Source organism: Cajanus cajan, chromosome 8 (genome assembly GCF_000230855.2).
Source record: "Cajanus cajan strain Asha chromosome 8, NIPB_CcT2T_4, whole genome shotgun sequence".
NCBI classification, from domain to species: Eukaryota; Viridiplantae; Streptophyta; class Magnoliopsida; order Fabales; family Fabaceae; genus Cajanus; species Cajanus cajan.
In genome coordinates this window covers 54,937,704-54,959,142 of record NC_138524.1, presented here as the reverse complement: position 1 = coordinate 54,959,142, position 21,439 = coordinate 54,937,704, and the positions used below count along the sequence as shown (strand labels likewise).

Below are 21,439 nucleotides of genomic sequence, written 5' to 3'. Positions count from 1 at the left end.
GAATTTCTTAAAGTTTCTTACCATTTGAGTAAATTTGTGTTTGAGTTGCTTAATGCTGACATGACATACTAGAGACCACTTTTTTCATTTTTTAATGCATGAAGCAACTCAAATGAGTGGTTGCATTGGAGATGTCCTAAGTATTACACCGCTCAATAACTTTATATTAAATGTGAAATTTGTAAATCCAACCGTTAAATTGAAAATTCTTTACTCTTAAATCATATATACAAAATGTTATATTAATCGAAGATGATTTCTTATAAAACAAAATTAAATTTGTCAGAAAATTTATATTTTCGATGATTTTTTTTTTTTGTAGGAAAGGCTATATTATTGATGGAATATTTTCGACAAATTTATATTTGACGAAAATGTAAGAACTAGTTTTAAATTTGATATGAAAATATTATGATATAATTAGATAATATTTTAAGTTAGTATTTTATTAATGGTTGATAATTAGAAAATAAAACAAGGATAAATACATTTTTTGAATTTTATATGTTTGATTTAAGATAACTTGCAAAATAACTCTTGATAAAGTTATTCTGCTCAATAACTCATGGTGTGTATTGAATTTCATTGATCCAATTAATTGTTAAATTAAAAATTATTAAATTTTACTAATAATTAATATAAAAAAATTAATTAGCTTTGGAATAAATTATTTGCTAATTAACAATATAATTGAAACATTAATTATTTTAAATTATTTAACTAAAATCTTATTGACAATTTACTATATGATCTTAATATTTTTGTATAACTAATATTTGGTTTTAAATTTGATATGAGAATATTATGATATAATTAGATAAGATTTTAAGTTAGTATTTTATTAACGGTTGATAATTAGAAAATAAAACAAGGATAAATACATTTTTTGAATTTTATATGTTTGATTTAAGGTAAATAAATATATTAAATTAATTAATAATTTTTTTAAAATTTTAAAATTTAATTTATAAGTATGTAATAAATAAATATTTATAATTTTATAAATTATATTATCATTATAAATTATAAAATTAAATAATTTAAATTATAATTTTAAATAGAAATAAGTAGATGTTAATTATAAAAGTAAGTACATATAAATAAAGAATAATTGAATATATTATTATTATTATTATTATTATTATTATTATTATTATTTGTAATATAAAATTATTATATATTATTATTATAGTACAATTATGAGATTGTATATTTGAGGATGACTTAAATGAATTAATTTGTATAAGTTATACTGACAATATACATATACATTTCGGTAGCTTACTCATTAGAACTTTACAGTTAAGCGTGCTTGACCTGGAGTAGTATTGGGATGGGTGACCTTCTAGGAAGCTTCCCAGAAATTGCGCAAGGATAAAACACGCTAAAAAGTGAAATGTTGTGAAGTAAAACCCTTGAGAAGCCAAATATGAGGACTGTTACATTAATAAATTTATTAAAATTAAAAAAAAATATAATTTCTGACAGAATATTTCATCAAAATTTCCTGATGGATATTTTTGTCAGAAATTTCTGACCGAATTTTTCGTCAGAAATTTCCAACGGATTAAATTATTTCTAACGGATTTTTTTTTCGACGCCACTTTTTTTGACAGATTTAAATCCCAGAAAAAACAAAGTCGAAAAAAATAAAATCCGTTAGAAATTTACCTTTTTCCGTCGAAAATTAGCATTTTTCTTGTAGTGATATGAAGGACCTTAGTGATGCCTCTGCTGTTCTAGGCATTCATATTTTTTATGATGGGTGATGTGGCAATTGTCTTAGAGGGGGTATATTGATAAAGTCCTCAAACAGTTTAACATGTAATTTTGCTCCCCATGTGCTGCACTTGTTCAAAAAGGTGACAAATTCTCTAAATCTCAATGTCCTTAAAATGATAATGATAAATTTGAAATGGAAAAGGTCTCATATGCTTCCCTTGTTGGTAGCTTGATGTATGTTCAAGTTTGTACTCGTCCCGATATTGCTTTCGTTGTTAATGCTTTAGGGAGATACTTGAGTGACCCGGGTTTAGGTCATTGGAAAGCTATTAAAAAGGTCTTTAGATATTTGCAGGGAACCAAGGATCATATATTGACCTATAAGAAGTCTGATCAACTTCAGGTCATTGGTTATTCTGATTCTGATTTTGCTGGTTGTCCTAATAATCGAAAATCTACTTTCGACTTTGTTTTTATGATAGCAGGAGGAGTTATTTCTTGGAAGCGTTAAACAGACTCTTATAACTACTACTACCATGGAGACATAGTATGTCGCTTGTTATGAGGCTATTTGTCAAGTTGTGTAGGTTAAAAATTTGAATTTTGGCTTTCATATTGTTGAAAGTATTTCTAAGCCACTTGTGATATATTACAACAATACTGTTGTTGTGCATTTCTCTCAAAATAATAGAAGTTCTACTCGCTCAAAGCATTTTGGTATAAATTAAATTTTTTGTTTGTTAAAGAGAAACTTTTGGATTTTCATACTCAGATTGAACATGTTGCTACATAAAATATGTTAGCAAGTCCACTAACTAAAGACTTGGCTATTGGAGTTTTTCAAAATCATGTAACTCATATAGGTGTGGTTAAGTTTTTTGATGTATTGGGTTAATTGGAGTCTGAAATTTACATTTTATTATTATGGATTTCATGAGATGTAAATTTATCAATGACATCATTTTCATTACATCTCTTTTAGCATATAAAAATGCTTTGACCATTTTTTGGGATCACATATTTATTATATTTTTCATTATCCATTATTTATGAAATATAAGCATAAGGTATATGTATCTCTATTAGATACTACTATCTTTGTGGTTCATGTTTATATTTCTTATATTGTTTTTTGATATATGTGCTTGCGTTGTAATTGGTATATTTAATTTATTGATTAATGTTATCCAAGTGGGAGAATGTTATATTTATATAATTATTCTCTATTATTATTATTATTATTATTATTATTATTATTAATTAATAAATTATAGTTATATGTTAATATCAATTATATTGCACGTTATTATTAATTTATGGGTAATGTATACTAAATTTCTGACGATTAGTTTGTGATAGGTTGGACTGTTCAATATCTTATTGAAAGGTCTATAGTCTCTACTGATAAGGATATAGAACTAGTATCCAATTAGTTCATTCAAATGTTAAAAAAAAAACACACATTTTCATCTTCTGTCTACCAAAAAAAAGAGTAGTCTTCTCTCACATGTTCAAAACAAAAGAGATAGACCCTCGTTAATTTTGAGTACGCAATTCTTTTTAAATTTTACTCGAACATACTATAATATTGTATCTTATATTGTTCATTATCTAAGTTATTATTATGAATTTTTCACATAAAAAAATTTCAATCTAACGATAAATTTTAAAAGTAATCATCTAATATAAAGTTATATAACAATATAAGAACAAATATAAATTATATCGATATCATTTGATCTCGTTTTATATATATGACTTGATAGGCCAACCTAATAAGTTAAATCAATTTTTACACCTCTAATTATAATAGTCATTTGTATGGAGTTTTTCTATTATTGTTGTTTGATTGTATCTACTTGTTAGGTCATATATCGGAATACTTGGTGTACACATTAATATTTTTAGTGGAAATTTTTGTTAGACTTATCCCAAGTTTTTTTCTCCCTTCTTTGGATAGTTTTCCACGTTAAGATTGTGGTATCATGATATTTATTTTTTCTGCCATTAATATTGTGCTGTAGAAATATTCTTTGTTGTCCCTATTTATCTGCACATGTGGAGGAGGGATATTTTGCTTCATTAGATTTTGCCCCCAACACCACTACTATCAAAAATCAACCAACATTACTTTTTTGTAGAGACAATTTGGATTACTTTCAAATTTATTACACTCGCGATTAACATACATCGAGGATCAATACCTAGTGATATAGGAAATGTCTGAAAAATTATATTTATATTTGGATAATTTAATTTAATTATGGCTACAATCCCATAGTTTTTATGTGGTAGAAGATACTTAACATTGTGTATTTATATTCGATTTTGGGAAGTAGATGTAGTTTGAAAGACGGAATCCCAATAAGCATCGTCCCATTGGTCTCTGTATTTGTCAGGCAATTCAATTAATTTCTTGAAGCATTCTGCTAAGAGATTTTCCCTCCACTCTTCCAAAGGAGGCAACCCATTTTGTGCAGCTAACCAATGTTTATAATCAACCTGCCAGACAAATTCAATTAATCTTAACCACAAGAATAATTTACAATTTTGCACACATATATACATGTGAATTAATGTAGTCCTTTTATTATGGGCAGTTAAATGAGTTTTTTTTTTCATTAATTTGTTAAGAAGGTGAACTCCTTCTGTCAGAGTCGATTCTTATAGAAATAAAATAGTACTCTTGATTTAGTCCAGAATCTATATTTAAGACGGAATTTAAACTTTAGTCATTAAATAATAAACATAAGTGTCGACCCATTTGTATTGATGACATTTAGTATATCTAAATGAAAAGGTGATGTTACAAATCCAAGTATCCAATAGCATATGCCCAAGATCATAAAAGATTGAAAAAGGTCTATATGAAGAAATATTAATTTGCCAATATTTTTCCCACACATATAAATGAAAGAAATTAAACATTTAACTGGAATACATCTTTTTATATATTTTCATCATATAAATTTTATATTAAACACATATTATTAAACATATAAATAGAATATATTAACTTTTACAATTATTCCATAAAAATTACACTTATAATGTCTAATCGATGAATAAAGTGAAAGAAATTTAGGGTAAAAATGTATAAAAATAAATCTAAATGAAATTACCTATATTGTGTGTAGACGTAAAAAATTTGTAAATATTATTAATCATGCACGTTCATCACTATACGTAGAATTGATATTTTATTCATCCATGATTCATTTAATTAGTGTAGAATAACCAAAGGTCGGGAGTAGTAGAAGAAATTCACAATATAATATGAATCAAAATTTAAAACTCGGTTGTAGAAGTTCTTATATTTAATATCTGATTCTATAAACCTCGAATAAAATTGTCTCCAAAATAAAAAAAATAATAATAATAAATAAATAAATAAAAAAAAAGGATACCTGCAATGGACGAAGGGAAAGAGCACAGGTTTTGGGCAAGCCATTGTTCTCCATTTGTCGATAGATATCTTCAACAGCATCCATCATCTCTTCTTCAGTAGGTAAAAGAATCTTTCCAGATAAAACTCTTGCAACATACATAGATTGTAATTCAGCAAGAAGAAAGATAGCCTCCTGATCACACCAAGTTCAATTCACCTTCTCAGTTACCCAATATTATTAAATTCAATAATTTATACTATATATAATCAGAATATTTCCATTGATAATTGATTTGATCTCTACTTTTTATTAAACTATTCTATTCCTTAATTGGTAAAGAAAAAAAAAAAAAGGTAAAAAATTAATGTATTTTTAGTCCTTCATATCACAATATCTTACATTTGCTGAATAACTATTAATAATTATTTACTAAATTTTTTATTTTAAAAATTAAAAGGTATGAAATATTTCTTTTTCACTAATTTATATATGTTATAAACGAGATATTAGTAAGCATCTTCTTGATTTCCTTTTTTTATTCTTAAATTTAAAATTATTTTTGTTGCAATAATTTTCTATTAAAACTCCTCATGAACAGATACATAAAAACGTGAAGTGTTCTTTTCCCTTGCAGGTAACAACAAAGCAAATGAATCTTCGAAGGAAATGATGAATGTTGATTCGCATTAATAATAATGACCTTGTGCTAACCCTAGACACAGGTTTGAACCCTTTTCTTTGGAGGGATATCTCACATTCAAATTTACATGATTGGTTCTTTTTGTAATCATCAACTTTATCATCCACAAAACAAAATCCATCCCTAACCCATTCTAACATATTTTATTTAACTGATATTAAAATATGGCTTGCAGAAAGTGTATTCATATACTAAGAGTTAAGGCTAGTCATTGAAGCCAAGGTTTTCGAAATATGCTTGCAACAATTGTTGGAATTTAGTGCTGTTTTTTCACAATAATGGAAAGAAAAGAAGGGGAAAATTTAATATTCAACATAACCTTGGTGGCGATCCCAATGAAAGAAAGCCAAGGTGCTAATGCTGGAGGAAAGATGTGTTTGTATAATGGCCCAACACATTTGTCTTCAACTGTTACAATTCCTTTGGTTTCAAGAAATGGAAAATGGTATTTGTATCTGTGAACAAATTTAGGCACAAAATCATTCCATATGAAGTTATTTTTAGGGTTGACTTTTGGTTCCTTTATTATTATAATTTCACAAAGTTGGTTCCTTCTTTTCTTTTTGTAAATTTGACTTCATACTATTTAAATCGTATAATTCTGATTCATTTGTTAACAATATGTAATGACACTATCTGAAACTGTTCTGTCAGCACTCTATGGTTAATATGTAGAATTAGCATTTTGGTTAAATGTTGGATATATCATATTATTAGACAGACTAAAATTACATAATTAAAATAGTGGAGTTCAAAACTGTAAAAACAAAATAGAGGAACAAATTTCACAAAATGACCATAGTAACAAAACTCAAAAGTGAAACTAAATTTAATTGCTATGAGTAAAGCAACAATGTATGAAATATGGGCATCAATTGATTCTTAAAATTTGTATTTATTTATTATTTATTTTTACTGCAGAAACGATACATGTCAACTAATAAAGATAAAAATGCTTGAATTTCTTAGTATACCCAGTACAGTGGATTATGGTATCTGCGAAAATTGATGATCCATCTTGAAAGGTAATCGAGCCATCTTCATTCACACATTTTATCTGCAAAGAAAATAAAACTACAAGGATCAATGGCATTTATATATCATATAAAAACGAAACAGCTAAAAATATTTAGTTTCTTTTATATATCAAAAGCATGTCCAAACTTTTTCTCTATTTGAATGAAATTGTATAGTATGACATTCATTTCGCAAACCACATACACTTCAAAACATGGAGCTAGACCCACCAATTTTAATGTTTATAAAATATAAACATTTGGATAATGTCTTTAATTCCACACGTTAATTTGTTACACATTTTAATTTAAAAACAGTTATCCACATTAATTTGAACACAAATCTCAATTATATTTATCTAAAATTTTATTACAGTCTAATATAAACATAGGATTTTTTTTAGTCCATGATAATATAAACATATAGTTAATTGTAAGTTCATATTTTGTTTAAAATTTGAAAAGGTCTCTTGTTTAAAATAGGCCATTGTTGACAGACTTTAAAAACACCATTTCTTTCTCTATTTTTTCATCTTCTTATTTTATTTAATCTCCAAATAATAAATATTTTTCACATTTTTTTTTCTTTCCTTCGTATTTATTTTATTTGTCATTCAAACATGTCAGTTGAGAGACTAAAACTACTATTTTTAAAACATTGGGAGACTTTCACAAATAAATTAATAAAAAAAAATAGGAGACTGAAAATGATGATATTTTTATGAAAAAAAATATTAAACCTATTTTTTTAATTTAACATATTTTATAATAAAAAAACAAAATAAGAAATTATTATAAAAAATATTCTAATCACCCTCTGTTTATTCAGCTAAAAAATGAAAATGGTGAATGATGATGAGATTAAACTTCAAATATATTGCCCAGCGAGGTGTCAACCTATACGTGTATATAGTTCATAGGGTTTAGGTAAACAGTTTAAGTATATTCTCTATTGTAATAATAATAAACAAAGTTTAAATATGATTTTACTCTTAGTAAAATAAACGAATTTTGACCTGTAAATTTTTTTTTTCATCTTCTAAATTTTGTAAACATTATTTTTTATTCTTGTAAAATGATAAAAAAAAATTGTTTTAGTCCTACTTAAACATTCTTCTTTAATTCTTATCTCTCTAAAACTTAAAGTCACTATTTTTCTAATAATCATTTTAAAGTATATAAATAATATTTATTTTAAAGTTTTATAAAAAATAATAATAAAAGTATCATTAATTAACTAACAATGTATTACATATGGTTATAGATACTACTTAAAATTGTCACTTGACTTTCTAATAAACAAATAAGTAATTTAAGAAAGATTATAGAGTAATAAGACTAAAAACATAGTTTAAATTTTAGAAAGATAAAAAAAATAAAGAAAAAAATTTACTAGAACCAAAATCAAAACCGACTCACTTAACATAAAATAAAAACATATATAAATTAACCTGTAAAGAATATAGAATTGAGAATCTGTCTGCTAGTAACATAATAGGTAGAAGCTGTATATATACATACCATATCGTGGTAAATTAAATTTTCAAACTTGACACCGAATCGATTATCTTTGACTGCTATATGAACCTCCTTCGCCGTTGGTAAAATATCTTGTGAGATATCAAAAGCACTAGGTCCATAACCAACTAAAAGCACAATCTGTAGAGATTTGCAATGAATTTTGTAATTAAACAACAAAACAAGGTGATAAGCAATGAACAAATTGACTTAAGGGTAGTTAATGTGCTTAGTAATGATGTTAACATATGAAGCCGTTGAAAGGGTATGTACAAGTTTCTGTGAGCTAAGTTCAGAAAGGATAATAATTCATTTGAGCTAAAAAATAAATAAATAAGAATATGCTTGGATATAAGTTGTAAACGTTTTTTTAGAAATTCTCTACTAAAAATAAAAAATATTTTTCAGTAAAAAAAAATTCTCAAAAACATTTTTATTTGTACCCAAACAGAATTATCTAAGATTTAATTTGTAAAATAAGACTTAAGCTCAATGAAAATATAGTTTGAATAGGTTTATGCAAGCAATACTCATAACAAGCTAAAGATTTGATTTAATTGATGCTCCAAATTTGAAGTTAAGGCCTAACATCTCATTGAGTGGTTGAGCTCAGTACAACCCAACCTAGTTTACTACATATTGCAAAGACTAAATGGGAGGCAGAGAAAATTAACTAGGTGGGACATGAAGAAAGGTATAGGAATTTATCAAAAGGGATGAAAAAAATTCTAAAAACTTAAAACTATGTAATTTTTTTTCTTCTAAAAGTAACCAAATTCCTTTTGTTATAATGTTCCTTTTGTATAAAAGAATCACCTTTTTTTTAGAAAACAGTCAATTTTTATTTCAAGAGTTTGTTTCAGTAACCTGAAAAAAACATATGCACTAAGAGTTTCACTAACTTTTTTTCTTCAGTAAAAGAACTATACCTATAACAATAAGTTATTATGATTCTTATATACAAATTTTTATTAGAGAAAAAAACATGAAGTAACAGTATAAAATATTTTTACATTATTACCTAATTAAAAATTATAATATATAATAAATTTGTTGACTTTAATATAAAAATACATTAAAGTAATACCAAATGTTTTTTTTAATATAATTATAAATAAGAAAGAGATTTATTTTGAAATGTATTAACTACTAATTTGTTTCATTTATCATAAAATTTATTAATGAGACACCTATTCAACTCTCATAAGCGAATGCACAGTTATACTCAATATTGAAAAAAAAAATCACTTTCAGTGTCTCAACAGGAAAGGCTCGTACTCTGTTAAATCTGCTTATTATCTTATTATGGAGTCCTTGTTATGCAACTCTATCTCAAGGCTCCCTGGTGATTTGAAAAAGTTATGAGCTTTACTTATTTCACATAACATGAAAATCTTTCTTTGGAGACTTCTTAGAGACTACCTTCCTTCACACCAACGCCTTCAGCAAAAGGGAGTTCCTTGTACCTCCCTTTGTCCCCACTGTGAAGCTGCACAAGAAAACAATTGCACATCTTCTTTGGTTGTCAAGAAGCACATACCGTATGACAAGCAACTGGCATATGGCAACATATTAAACCCTTAGTAGATGTAGGTGAAGGAATTGTAGAGGTCATCTTTTCCTTACTTGGCAGCATATCTCAAAGCCATATTGTTGAAGTCGTGGTCACGCTTGGCTGTATCTGGAGGCGTTGGAATGCTAAGGTTTGGGATCAGGGCACCCCACCTTCAGGTGTAGCCATCTCACAAGCAAAACAACATTTTCAGGATTGGCAAGTGGCACAAGCAAGATCATCAACACAAAGGATCCCTCCTGTACACGATCTATAGTGGAAAAAGCCCCATGTAGGGACATTTACGTGCAATATTGACGCTGCTCTCTTCCAAGACTCATCCTACTTTGGGTATAGCATGTGCATTCAAAATGATCATGGACATTTTCTCACAGCCAAAACTGGTTGGGCTCATGGCCTTCCACCTGTTCATGAGGCTGAAGCTACAACCCTACATACAGCCATCCAATGGATAGTAGCTTTGAGCCTCATCCACGTAACCATTGAGTCGGATTGTAAATCTGTCCTTGATGCTCTATTTAGGACTCAATCACACCACTCAGAATATGGGTCTCTTCTTAATAAGTGTAGAAGATTGCTACACAATCATCCGAACTTATCACTAAAGTTCATTCTGAGGCAAGCGAATTGGGTCGCTCACTGTTTAGCTAGGGCGTCACGACGTTATGCTAGCTCTCACACTTTTGAATTTATTCCCTCATGTATTGTTCCAATTATTTTGAATGAAACCCTCAAAAAAAAATATAATTACTACTTATATCAAACAAAATTTTTATACTAATTTCATTATCAATAAAAATATTGCATAATTAATACAAGATAATTGTCTTAATTAGTCATTTTCAATTATGTTATTAGTTGTGATGAGAGACTAGAAAACATTTTTTTTTAAATTATAAGAAATAAAATAATAAATTTTAAATTTGAAGATTAGTCTATTTGATAATGACTTGACAAGTTATCAAGGACTAAAATAATTTTTTATATATATTTTAGAGACTTAAAACACATATTTTAAATTAAAAAACTGTATACAGAAACTAAAAAATAATTTTTTTTAATTATAGTGAGTATTGGAGGACAAAAAAATAATTACCAAAAATTTGAAAGACTAAAAAATAAATTTTATCTTAAAAAATTAACTAAAAATAATGCATATTCATTTAACTCTTGGCTTAATTATATTTTTTGTCCTCTAATTTAATTTTTAAACAATTTTGGTCATCATAGTTTTAATGAATTGATTTTGATTTACACATTTTAAAAAATGGATAATTTTAATCCTTTTATTAGCTTACCATATAAGTTTTAACAAAGTCATGGTGTGGCAATTAGTTATTCATTAATTAGTCAAATTTTTTAATAATCAAACAACTTTGAATCCTATAACAAAAAAAATATTTTTGAAATCCAAAAACAAAATGACTTTAGACCTTTTTCTTATTCACTCATCCCTCTCAAATAAAACATCATGCTGAGCCAGTTAACAAGGCTACTAGAGAGCCGGAACGACCCAAACATAAAGTTAAGAAGACTCTTATTTTGGATCTCTTTAGAAAAAAAAATTACATTAATATTTATATAATTTTTTTAAAATCTATAATTTAAAAATTTACTTTTTTAAAAAAAAAAGTTTATCCTAAAAAGATTTATCTCTTAAAAATATAAAAATATAATTATTATTTTTATATTTTTATCTAAAATATTTGAATCTTTTTACTAAAAAATATTATTAATTTTAAAAAAGTCTCACTTTAAAATTTATTTAAGACCTAATAATAAAGCCTCACAACCCGAAGTGCATAACACGTCAAAGCCAACTTTAAATCCTACACTAAAACTAAAGTCACAATGATTGCTGAATGAAAAACAAGGGAATCCTTGCATAGAGATTTGGTGTGAATGGTCACATAGGATATTTTAAAATTTAGTCACAGTTAAAATGCATTATTCCTTTCCAAAATTCAAACAAGATATAATATTAATTAGAGTCTTCTTACATGGGTGTTAGGGTGACACGTGAGCCAGATATACTTGATTTTCCTATAGGTCTTAAATTTGTTAGATGGACATACTTATCGTTTGTAAACAAATTTTGTCATTTAATTATTTATTTTATTGTTTGCAAATAAACTTAGAAATAAGTTCAATATGGTTTGAGCTTGCAGTTCTTGAATTTGACTCAACTTATTAAATTAAGAGGTGTAACAATAGTCTTGATTCAATGTACTTACTCAATTAACTCAATAAATTAAGTGGATTTGTGATATAGGACTTTGTATAGCTCGAAATTCTGTTATTTCTGTTATTGTAGAGATTATTCAAATTCATTTGTAAACATTTCTCAATTCTCTCTTAATTCAATACAGTTTTCGGGTTTCTTTCTGTCATAGGAGTTCCTAGTTCTTGCAATTCTTCAAATAGTTCTTCTCCTAGAATTGTATTCTATCAATTTGATAAAATAAAAATTAGACCCAAATCCATTTTGATCTCGACCAATCTGACTCAAATTTGTAATTACTAGCTCAAAGTGGATTGGATTAGTTTTGTGGGTCAAATTTATTTTATAATGTTACTTTTATGATTATTTTTATAATTATTAAGATAACAAATGATTAGCATTTGTTATAATATGTCATGTACCAAACGTAGAGTCATCAAAGTGAGCTCTCATCCTATGGGTTAATCCGACCCACTTTGAAAACGAGTTGGGTCAAGTCAAAAAAAAAAATTATGATTGGTCAAAAAATGTTATCCAGTCTACTTTCAACCCAGCCCATCCAGGTTAAGCTCGTGATGCGCTGGACTACCTACCTAACCCACTTACAATCCCATCAACCCAGCCCACTGACAATCCACTAACAACTCACTTAACTATTTATTATTATATACGTGTTATTTTAACAATATATCATTTTTTTATAGATAAAGATAAAATCAATGTTAAACAACATGAAATTGTTATAAATTTATTTACTCAAACCACCAATAAAATTTAATATTGATAAATAATCACTCTCATGAAAGGATTTTTATTTTTTTTGTTTTAATTTTTTAAAGTTGTACACTTTTTAATTTAAGTTTAATATTGTATGCATGATACTTAGTTTGATAATTTTTACTTTAGATTAGTGATTATTTCATATTGAAATTTATTTTAAATTATTTTTTTTTCTGACTAGAAAATTTTGGATAATAAATTTGGTGGGTCGAATCGGATCAACCCACTTAAAAAGTGAATTGAGATGGGACAGCTAAATGGGTCAAATTATCCAATTTTAACAGTTCTAAGTGCGTGTTTGGATTCGGGCAACGCGCGTATTTCCTTCCGCAAACGCAATTCATCTCTGTGAAAGCATGTTTGGATGTTTCTTCTTCACACGATTCCATCAACGAAAATCAATTTTGGCTGAATCCAGTATATTCTTGCTTCTACGTTTTCAGGAAATTGATTTTGGTAAGTGGATTTTTGATTTTCCTCATTTGTCCTCATGAAACTTCAATGTTCCCTTTCTCCTCACCTAATTCATAAATGTTCTGATTCTTCTCATCAATTTTATTTTCATCATTAGGGTTCTTTCCTCCTTGTGTAATGTTTTGATTCTTCTCATCAATTTTATTTTCACCGATTTAGAAATTTTTCCTCCTTGCGTGTGTACATGTTGCACCTGTGAACCAGAAAATTTATTGGGCATTTATTTTGTACTTCAATGCTAACCAACAACCTCTATGAATCTGTTGGTGTGGCTGGTATAAAATTTGTTGGTTTGAAAAACTATGAAACTTACGGGATTCCAATTTCAGACTTGTGGAAAGATAGGAAAGCCGTTTAGCATTTGCACGTCAGTTTGGGTGATTGCGATTTTATCATATTTACTGCACAAATTAACTTACCCTTTAGTAAGATCATAGATGTATCATGTGCTAGTTATTGTTTGAGTTTGTTTAACAATCACTTGTGCTCCTTTTTTTTTTCTCTGTACATTTACAGGTGCGTGTTGTGCCGTAAAAGGGCAGATTATCTTGCATCCAAGAAGGTAAAGTTTTTTGCCGTTGTCATTTTTCTTCTCTCTTGTTCTCAAAAATACTTATAAACTTGTATTCAAACAGACTTTAAATTACTATGTTCTTACAAGCTTTCAGCTTGAAGTTTTCGCAAGAGGAATCCTATATCATCTTTCTTATTTCATGGTAAATGTTTCTATTTCACTAAAAGTATATTGCCTCCTAACATGGATGTGTTCTATCGACAGGATATACTAGATGCATCTGGTGTAGTACTTGTATTGATTGGACCTGGGAGCATTGATCAGGTATATCAGACTTGTATTGATGTGTTCTATCGGGTTTACTGCAAATGCTACTATGAATCTGTTGGTGTGGCTGGTATAAATTTTAAGTTGCATTTAAGTATTAATTTTAGCTACTATTTGCTAAGTTATATTTTGTTAAACCTTTTAATGTAGAAGTATGGGTTCTGAGAAAGAAAAAGTTTGCTGGGATCTTAAAGCAACTGAATGTTTTATCATAGCATGCTTGGAACAAGTGACTAACGGCGAACGGTTGGGTACTAGTTTTACTAAGAAAGGATGGATTGGAATTGCAACCAAATTTAAGGAGTTAACAGGAAAGGTTTATGAAAAAACAAAGTTTAAAAATAGGTTTGATAATTTAAGAAGGGAGTGGAGGTTATGGTATAAATTATTTGGTAAAGAAACTGGGCTTGGATGGGACAATGTGAAGAATACTGTTGATGCAAATGATGAGTGGTGGGAGAGAAAGCAATTGGTATGTGTTATTGTAATTGATTTCATATATATAAGAATTGTAAGCTTTTACGTTAATGTATTTATCCTATTATAAATTGTGAATGTGCAGGAAAATCCTCTATACGGAAAGTTTAGAAACAAGGGACTTCCATTTGCTCACAATTTAACTGTACTTTTTAAGGATGTAGTTGCTAATGGAGAGTACGAATGGAGTCCCTCATCTGGAGTGTTGCCTCCTAATGTTGGGGTTGATATGAATGATGTGTATCGTCCAAGTCTAGAGGGAATTTGTTTAGATGTAGAGGAAGGCTCGGGTGATAGTGAAGATGCAAGTGTTGGTGCTACAAATGCTTTAGGGGGGATTAATTTAAATGATTCACAAGGAACAATTAGCCAAGGGATTGGTAGCCAAAAGAGTGGAGAAAAAAGAAAAAGAAGCAATCACATTGAAAAGTTTAGTAAGAAGAAGACAACTACTTCTGTAAGAATAGCCGATGCAGTTAGTGTGCTAGCGGATGCATGTAGGTCACGTAATGAAGTTGTAGCAACTGCATCAATTCAGGAAGTGGTGAATGAGCTTAAGACGTTACCTGAATTAGAAAATGATGATGTCTTTCATACACAATGTTGCAACTTGATGTTGTTCAAACCGGCAAGAGAAATGTTTGTTGCTTTACGTGGGTTAGATGAGAAAAGGATGCATTGGCTTAGGGATGCAGTTAAAAATCCTTTACTATTTAAGGGAAATAACTAGATGTGTCTGTTAAGTGTTCAACTTAAATCCTTATTTATTACTTTAAATTTATGTTGTATTAAGTTTAGGGAGTTGTTCTTATAGATTTAGGTGTGTCTATTAAGTTTTTGCTATGTCTTTCTACTGTATCAATGTTTTTTTCCCTATTATGTATGCTAGTGTGCTGTATGTTTGTTGTATAGGCTCTCATATGCATTGATGTGACAAAATGTAGACAGGGTACACATGATTTGGTACTCAACATTTACTTCTGATTAGTTTCTTGTTGGGAAATGTCTTTTTAACATCTCCTACAGTCCAGTTTTCTGTTGCAAGTTTCCTAATCTGTTTCCTTTTTGCTAATAAACTTAGACGAGTCTAAATAAGCTGCTATTTGATATATGTTTTTGGGAGTTGGATCGTGTTATATAAATTATGTGTACAAGTACACATTACTATCCCCTACATAGTATAAATCAAAAGTGTCTACACTTGCCACTGTAACAGAAAACTAAAGGGCCGACCATCAAAGTTGAATTATCATAATATAAGTAAAATGGCCTAAGCTGTTGAAATCAGAAAACAAAAAAGTTTAAATATGAAGAGTTGTTCAATATTTGGTACAATTCTCCACAGTAGTGAAAGTATTGTCTCAATTTAAGCATTTCACATACTCTAAAAAACTGGGTAAAAAATCCAGAGGATAAATGCTGCATTAATTGAAAAACCAATGATAGCCAAAAGAATATGCAACCTTTCTTTCAAAAACAAGTAATAAAAAGTCAGAACTAACAAAAGAGATCACAAACCTCGCCTTTCAGCTCTGCATAATAGACTTCCCCAAAACCACCTTGACCAATTTTATTAGCCAAATAGGAGTTACTATACCTCATCATCAACTACAATTTCATTTTCTATGTGTGCTGTTCTTCTATTTCATTATTTTCATGATATGCAGCAGAGGAAGACACAGTGCAATCAGAACAGCAAAAGAGTTTCAGAGAAGCAACACTAACTATACTAATGCTAGCTAGAAATTCTGAAATTGGATTGGATAATAACAAAGTGCAGCAATCGGAATACGTAGAAAACGTGAAGAATGATCAACAACAGTTCACTTTTATTACTGCTCATGAATGGTATACATACATGATGGCTGAACAGAAATAACAGAAAGGCATAACGAAATAACGGAAAAGTTAACAGAAAAACTAAGAAACTGAAAAGCTATGGCTGAGAGATAACACCTTTATGAAAATTGATAAACAAAAGAATCAAACTTTAATCTTTGTTCTTTGGGATTATTTCTTGCAGAGATGCGATCTAAATTCCCTGTTATGCGAACCATCTCGATGAATAGCAATAAATAAAAGTTGGAAGTATAGACTTCTTTGACTTGGTTTTATTCCTTTATCTTTTCCCCACATTGATATCATTTTTTTTGTAGGAACTACTTGAATTAGGTGAGTCAGTTGGAACTCAGAGTCGCGGTCTCTCCCAAGAACAGATCTCATTGCTTCCAGTTAAGAAGTACAAGTGTGGCTGGTTCTTCTTAAGGAAGAAGTCACGAGACGAGAGGTAATATTTCTGTTTCTAGACTTTGTTTTAGTTTTTTCAAATGCAATTGTTTCTTTTCTATGTTTCATAATTAAAACTGAGCATCTTGTTCTATGTGTTTTATTTTTATTTTGTTAAATTAAAACATGATATTATTTTATATTTTTGTGTAGGTAAAAATGAATGAGCAGTTTCTACAATTGGAATCAAACAATGATGAAGATGATGAATTTATGGAAGAAGCATCATATGTGGGTGTGCTTATTGGTGAATATGCAATAAAGCATCTATGTAAAGAGCCACGTAGAACAAGTGAACAAACAGGTCATGCATGGGTGCACGAAATATTGCAAGGTCATCCTATTCGTTGTTATGAGATGTTTCGTATGAAAAAACATATTTTTTACAATCTTTGCTCTAAGTTAGTTGACCATGGTTTAAGGGCCTCTAAGCGCATGCGAGTTGAAGAAATGGTTGCAATTTTTTTAAACATGGTTGGACATGGGGTAGGAAATAGGATGCTTCAAGAGAGGTTTCAACACTCTGGAGAGACTATTAATAGACATATCCATAAGGTATTAAATGCTTGCCTTAAGTTATGTGTAGAATATATTAGGCCACAAGATCCTCTATTTCATGATAGTCAAGCCAAAATAGAAAATGATACAAGATACTGGCCATTTTTTAAGAATGCAATAGGGGCAATTGATGGAACTCATGTTCCATGTGTGGTTACTCCTAGTGACCAAGCAAGATTTATTGGGAGAAAGGGTACTCCAACACAAAATATAATGGCAGTTTGTGATTGGAACATGTGTTTTACTTTTGTACTAGCTGGATGGGAAGGTACTGCACATGATGCTCGAATCTTCGATCATGCTCTCACAACTGCCAACTTGAATTTTCCACATCCTCCTCAAGGTATTATTTATTTATATCAATACAATTGAATTCCAATTTCAATTAAATTATATTAACATTTTTTTTTTACTTTTTTAATATGTAAATATTATTTGGTAGATGCTGGTTATCCAACACCAGTGGGATATCTTGGTCCCTATAGATGCGAACGTTATCATCTACCGGATTTTAGACGTCAAAATGGGTTTGAAAATAATAATGAAATTTTCAATTATTACCACTCAAGTTTAAGGTGTACAATTGAGAGAACCTTTGGGGTATGGAAGAATAGATTTGCAATCTTGCGACACATGCCTAAGTATAAACTGGAAACCCAAGTGCAAATTGTATGTGCAACAATGGCTATACACAATTTTATTAGAAGGAATGCAGAAAGTGATATTGATTTTAGCAGTTATGAAGATGAGAACATAACCTTTGAATCAGATGATAATTATCATGGTACAGTTAACTTAGAGAAAGATCAAGTTCTAAATGTTATTTCTTCATCCAAAATGGATCAAGTTCGAGATTCAATACGAGATGAAATTGTACAATTGAAGAACAAACATTAGTATTGATGTTGTAGGTTAATGTTTTATTGCATTAAAAAATATTTTTCATTTTTCCTATGTTAGTGTTCCTACTTTATATATTGTTAATTCACTTTATTTTTACTTGTTTTTATATATATATATCCATTTATATAATAAGGTAATATATTAATTGTTATTTTTAACATGTTATAAAATTAATAATATACATGTCAATATACAACTAAAAAATAATACATTACACTACAAAAAAATCAACAATTAACTAAGGTCTATTTTGGTAATTATACACTTAAAATCAATTTTGATAACTATTTTCCAAACATCATTTAATATGAAAATCAATTTTCTAATAAATGTACTCAAACAAAAATCACGTTAGTTTAAAATCACGTTTACTTAAAATCAATTATACAAAATCACGTTAATCTCAAATCAATTTTACAAACGCAAATCCAAACACGCACTAAGTCTCTAACCAAAAGCGATTTCAGAATTTAGAATTTGTTACAATTAACATTATTTTATTTCTATTATTATCTATTATATTTTGCCATCTTATAGTATAAATAATAATAATAATAATAATATATTTTCTTACTTTAAGCTATTGTGATTAAAAAATGTTTAACTAGCTTATTATAAAAAATTAATTTATTTAAAAAATATTAAATTATATTCAGATAACTGAAGAAGTATATGTAAGGTGGTAGCTTGAAAGTACCTGGTCGCGAAAAGGTTCAGGTACACGATAGTTATGGCTATGCATTTGGAACCCTCTCCAGTTCTCAATCCCTGCAATTTCTGCAATTCTAGGAACCGAGTTATGACCCGAACACACCACAACCGCTTCGAATACTTCGCGGCTAACCGAACCGGATCCCCGAACCAACCACTCCACCACCCACCGACCCTCCTCCCTCTCTACCCGAACCACCCTCGTGCCGAACCTAGTCACCTTTCGTATCCCAAACTCCTCCGCAAACCGCTTTATAAAACGGAGCACTTCCTCGTGGCTCGGGAACGTTCTCGGGTCGTGTCCGGTCCTCAGGAACGGGAAGTCGCGGAAGCTCATGAGCGCCCTCGGGAGGTTGGTTCGGAGGGAGGCGTAGAGGCTCCCGTGGATGGTTTCGCGGTTCGGGTCGAGGCAGAGAGGGTCGGACTCGGTTCGCGGGTCGTAGACCCAGTTTCCTCCCACGTCGTCGTTTTGCTCGAAAACGACGACGTTGTGGCCTTCGCGTTGGAGCTCGCGCGCGGCCACGAGGCCCGATACACCTGCCCCGATTACCGCCACTTTCACGGAGCGATTCATCGTCATGAAACGACGACGTACGTTGCGCGCGGAGCACACAATGCCTGCAAAATAAAATTGCCTAATAATTCGTTTTAATCTATATGTTTCAATATTACATCTATTTGTGTGAAAATAAAAAGATTGATGAAAAGATATACCATGGAAGAAAATGAATAATAACATTAATTACTGTTTTTTATATTATATTATTTAAAAATTGTTCTAGTTTGAAAATTTGTCTCTAGAAACTGAGTGGCTATCTAATACCTGAACATTCAAAGATATAACTTAGTCTTCTATATTATCTCTCTTATCCTTATATGGTGTCTAATACCTGAAAATTTGTCTCTCATATTGAATGATTTTTTATTAATTAGTGGCATTTTGACAATTTGGATCTCCCATTAAATGTCACTTAAATCATGTTCGGTGCTCTTGCTTCATCTAAAACCGGTTTCAAGCCAACGAGTGGTTAAGTTTTGGAATGGCAATGGTACGGAGAGAATATGAATTTATCTATTTCTTTTCTTGTATCCTATTCTTATTCTTGTCTTTATATCTAATGAGTATGAAATTTATATTCTCTTCAAGTATCTAAAAATTAATTACATATCATTTTTTTTAACAAAAAAATATAATAAAAAAATAATTAACATAAAGTTATATTAATTAAATTTTATTTAATATAAATTAAAAAAATAGGGTAAGAATTACATAAATGTTAAATAAATTCTAAAGAAAATAAATTAAATATTTAAAAATTTAAAACAGATACGAGTATAAGTATGGATGTCAACAGGGCAAGACGGATACGAATAGTAGCTTCACACTACCCTCCTCAAACCCGTCCTCATATTTGTGCAGGTATTCGTTGAGCGGGTAAACACATATTTTTTCAATATCCATGAGTACTTACACGAGTATTTACTAAAAAAATATCTTAAAAATATTTAACAAAATATTTTAACCATACATATTAGTTATTATAATAGTTTTTTCTTTTAAAAGTTATAAAAATATGCATGAAAAGGTTTGAAGATTATAACTAAAATTTGAATAAAATCTGCATAAAAAAATTTGAAGATTATAAAATTAAAATTCAAATATTCTTCACAATTATACTAATAACAATGAGTAGTTAGATTTAAAAACTGAATTTTAAACGTTCAATCAAGTTTAAAATTCAAACAATAATTGTTAAAATAAAATAGTTTGATTACACATAAACCAAAATAAAATATAATAAAATATAATACTTAACTATTATAAGTCCAAATTAAACCAAATTTATACAAGTTTAAATAAAATTAAATTCATACAAGTCCAAATAAATTAAATATTAACAGGTACGGCTATCCACGAGTAAGGATACTATGATACCCGTACCCTCCCTGTTAACCTGTTACTCATAGGTATTCATTTATAATATTTATTTTCTATTTGTTGCAAAAAAAAAATTGTGGATGCTTGCGGGTACAGATTTTTTTGACATCCCTAAGTACGGGTACCAAGGGTATGTATATACTCATTCTCATCCCCATCCTCGTATCTGATTTAATTAATCGAGTATTATTGTACCTGTATCCGTGCCCGATGAAATTAGATATTCTCCATCAAAGTCATAGTGGATTCAAGTATTACCCACGGATACGAGTTTACTTGTCACCCCTAGTTAAGCCATTGTGAGGGAATAAAATTGGTATTTTTCCTCTCA

General features: G+C 29.1%; 1 protein-coding gene and 1 pseudogene across 3 annotated transcripts; one reads left to right on the top strand and one right to left on the bottom strand.

Moving 5' to 3' along the window:
• Positions 1-1,915: 1,915 nt before the first annotated feature.
• Positions 1,916-2,233, top strand: LOC145950564 (secreted RxLR effector protein 161 pseudogene; annotated as a pseudogene).
• A 1,637-nt stretch (positions 2,234-3,870) lies between these two features.
• Positions 3,871-19,821, bottom strand: LOC109799280 (flavin-containing monooxygenase FMO GS-OX5). 3 transcript variants are annotated; one of them, XM_083062368.1, is made up of 6 exons: positions 19,156-19,821; positions 8,349-8,486; positions 6,786-6,868; positions 6,131-6,266; positions 5,130-5,303; positions 3,873-4,224 (listed from the first exon to the last, which is right to left on the bottom strand). In XM_083062368.1, exons 1-6 carry the CDS (start codon positions 19,747-19,749, stop codon positions 4,039-4,041), a joined length of 1,311 nt encoding a protein of 436 aa, XP_082918494.1. In that variant the 5' UTR covers positions 19,750-19,821; the 3' UTR covers positions 3,873-4,038. The 3 variants fall into 3 exon arrangements, with proteins under 3 accessions (XP_082918495.1, XP_082918494.1, XP_082918496.1); XM_083062369.1 differs by lacking the exon at positions 8,349-8,486 and having other exon boundaries at positions 3,871-4,224; XM_083062370.1 differs by lacking the exon at positions 6,131-6,266 and having other exon boundaries at positions 5,130-5,256.
• Positions 19,822-21,439: the final 1,618 nt, after the last annotated feature.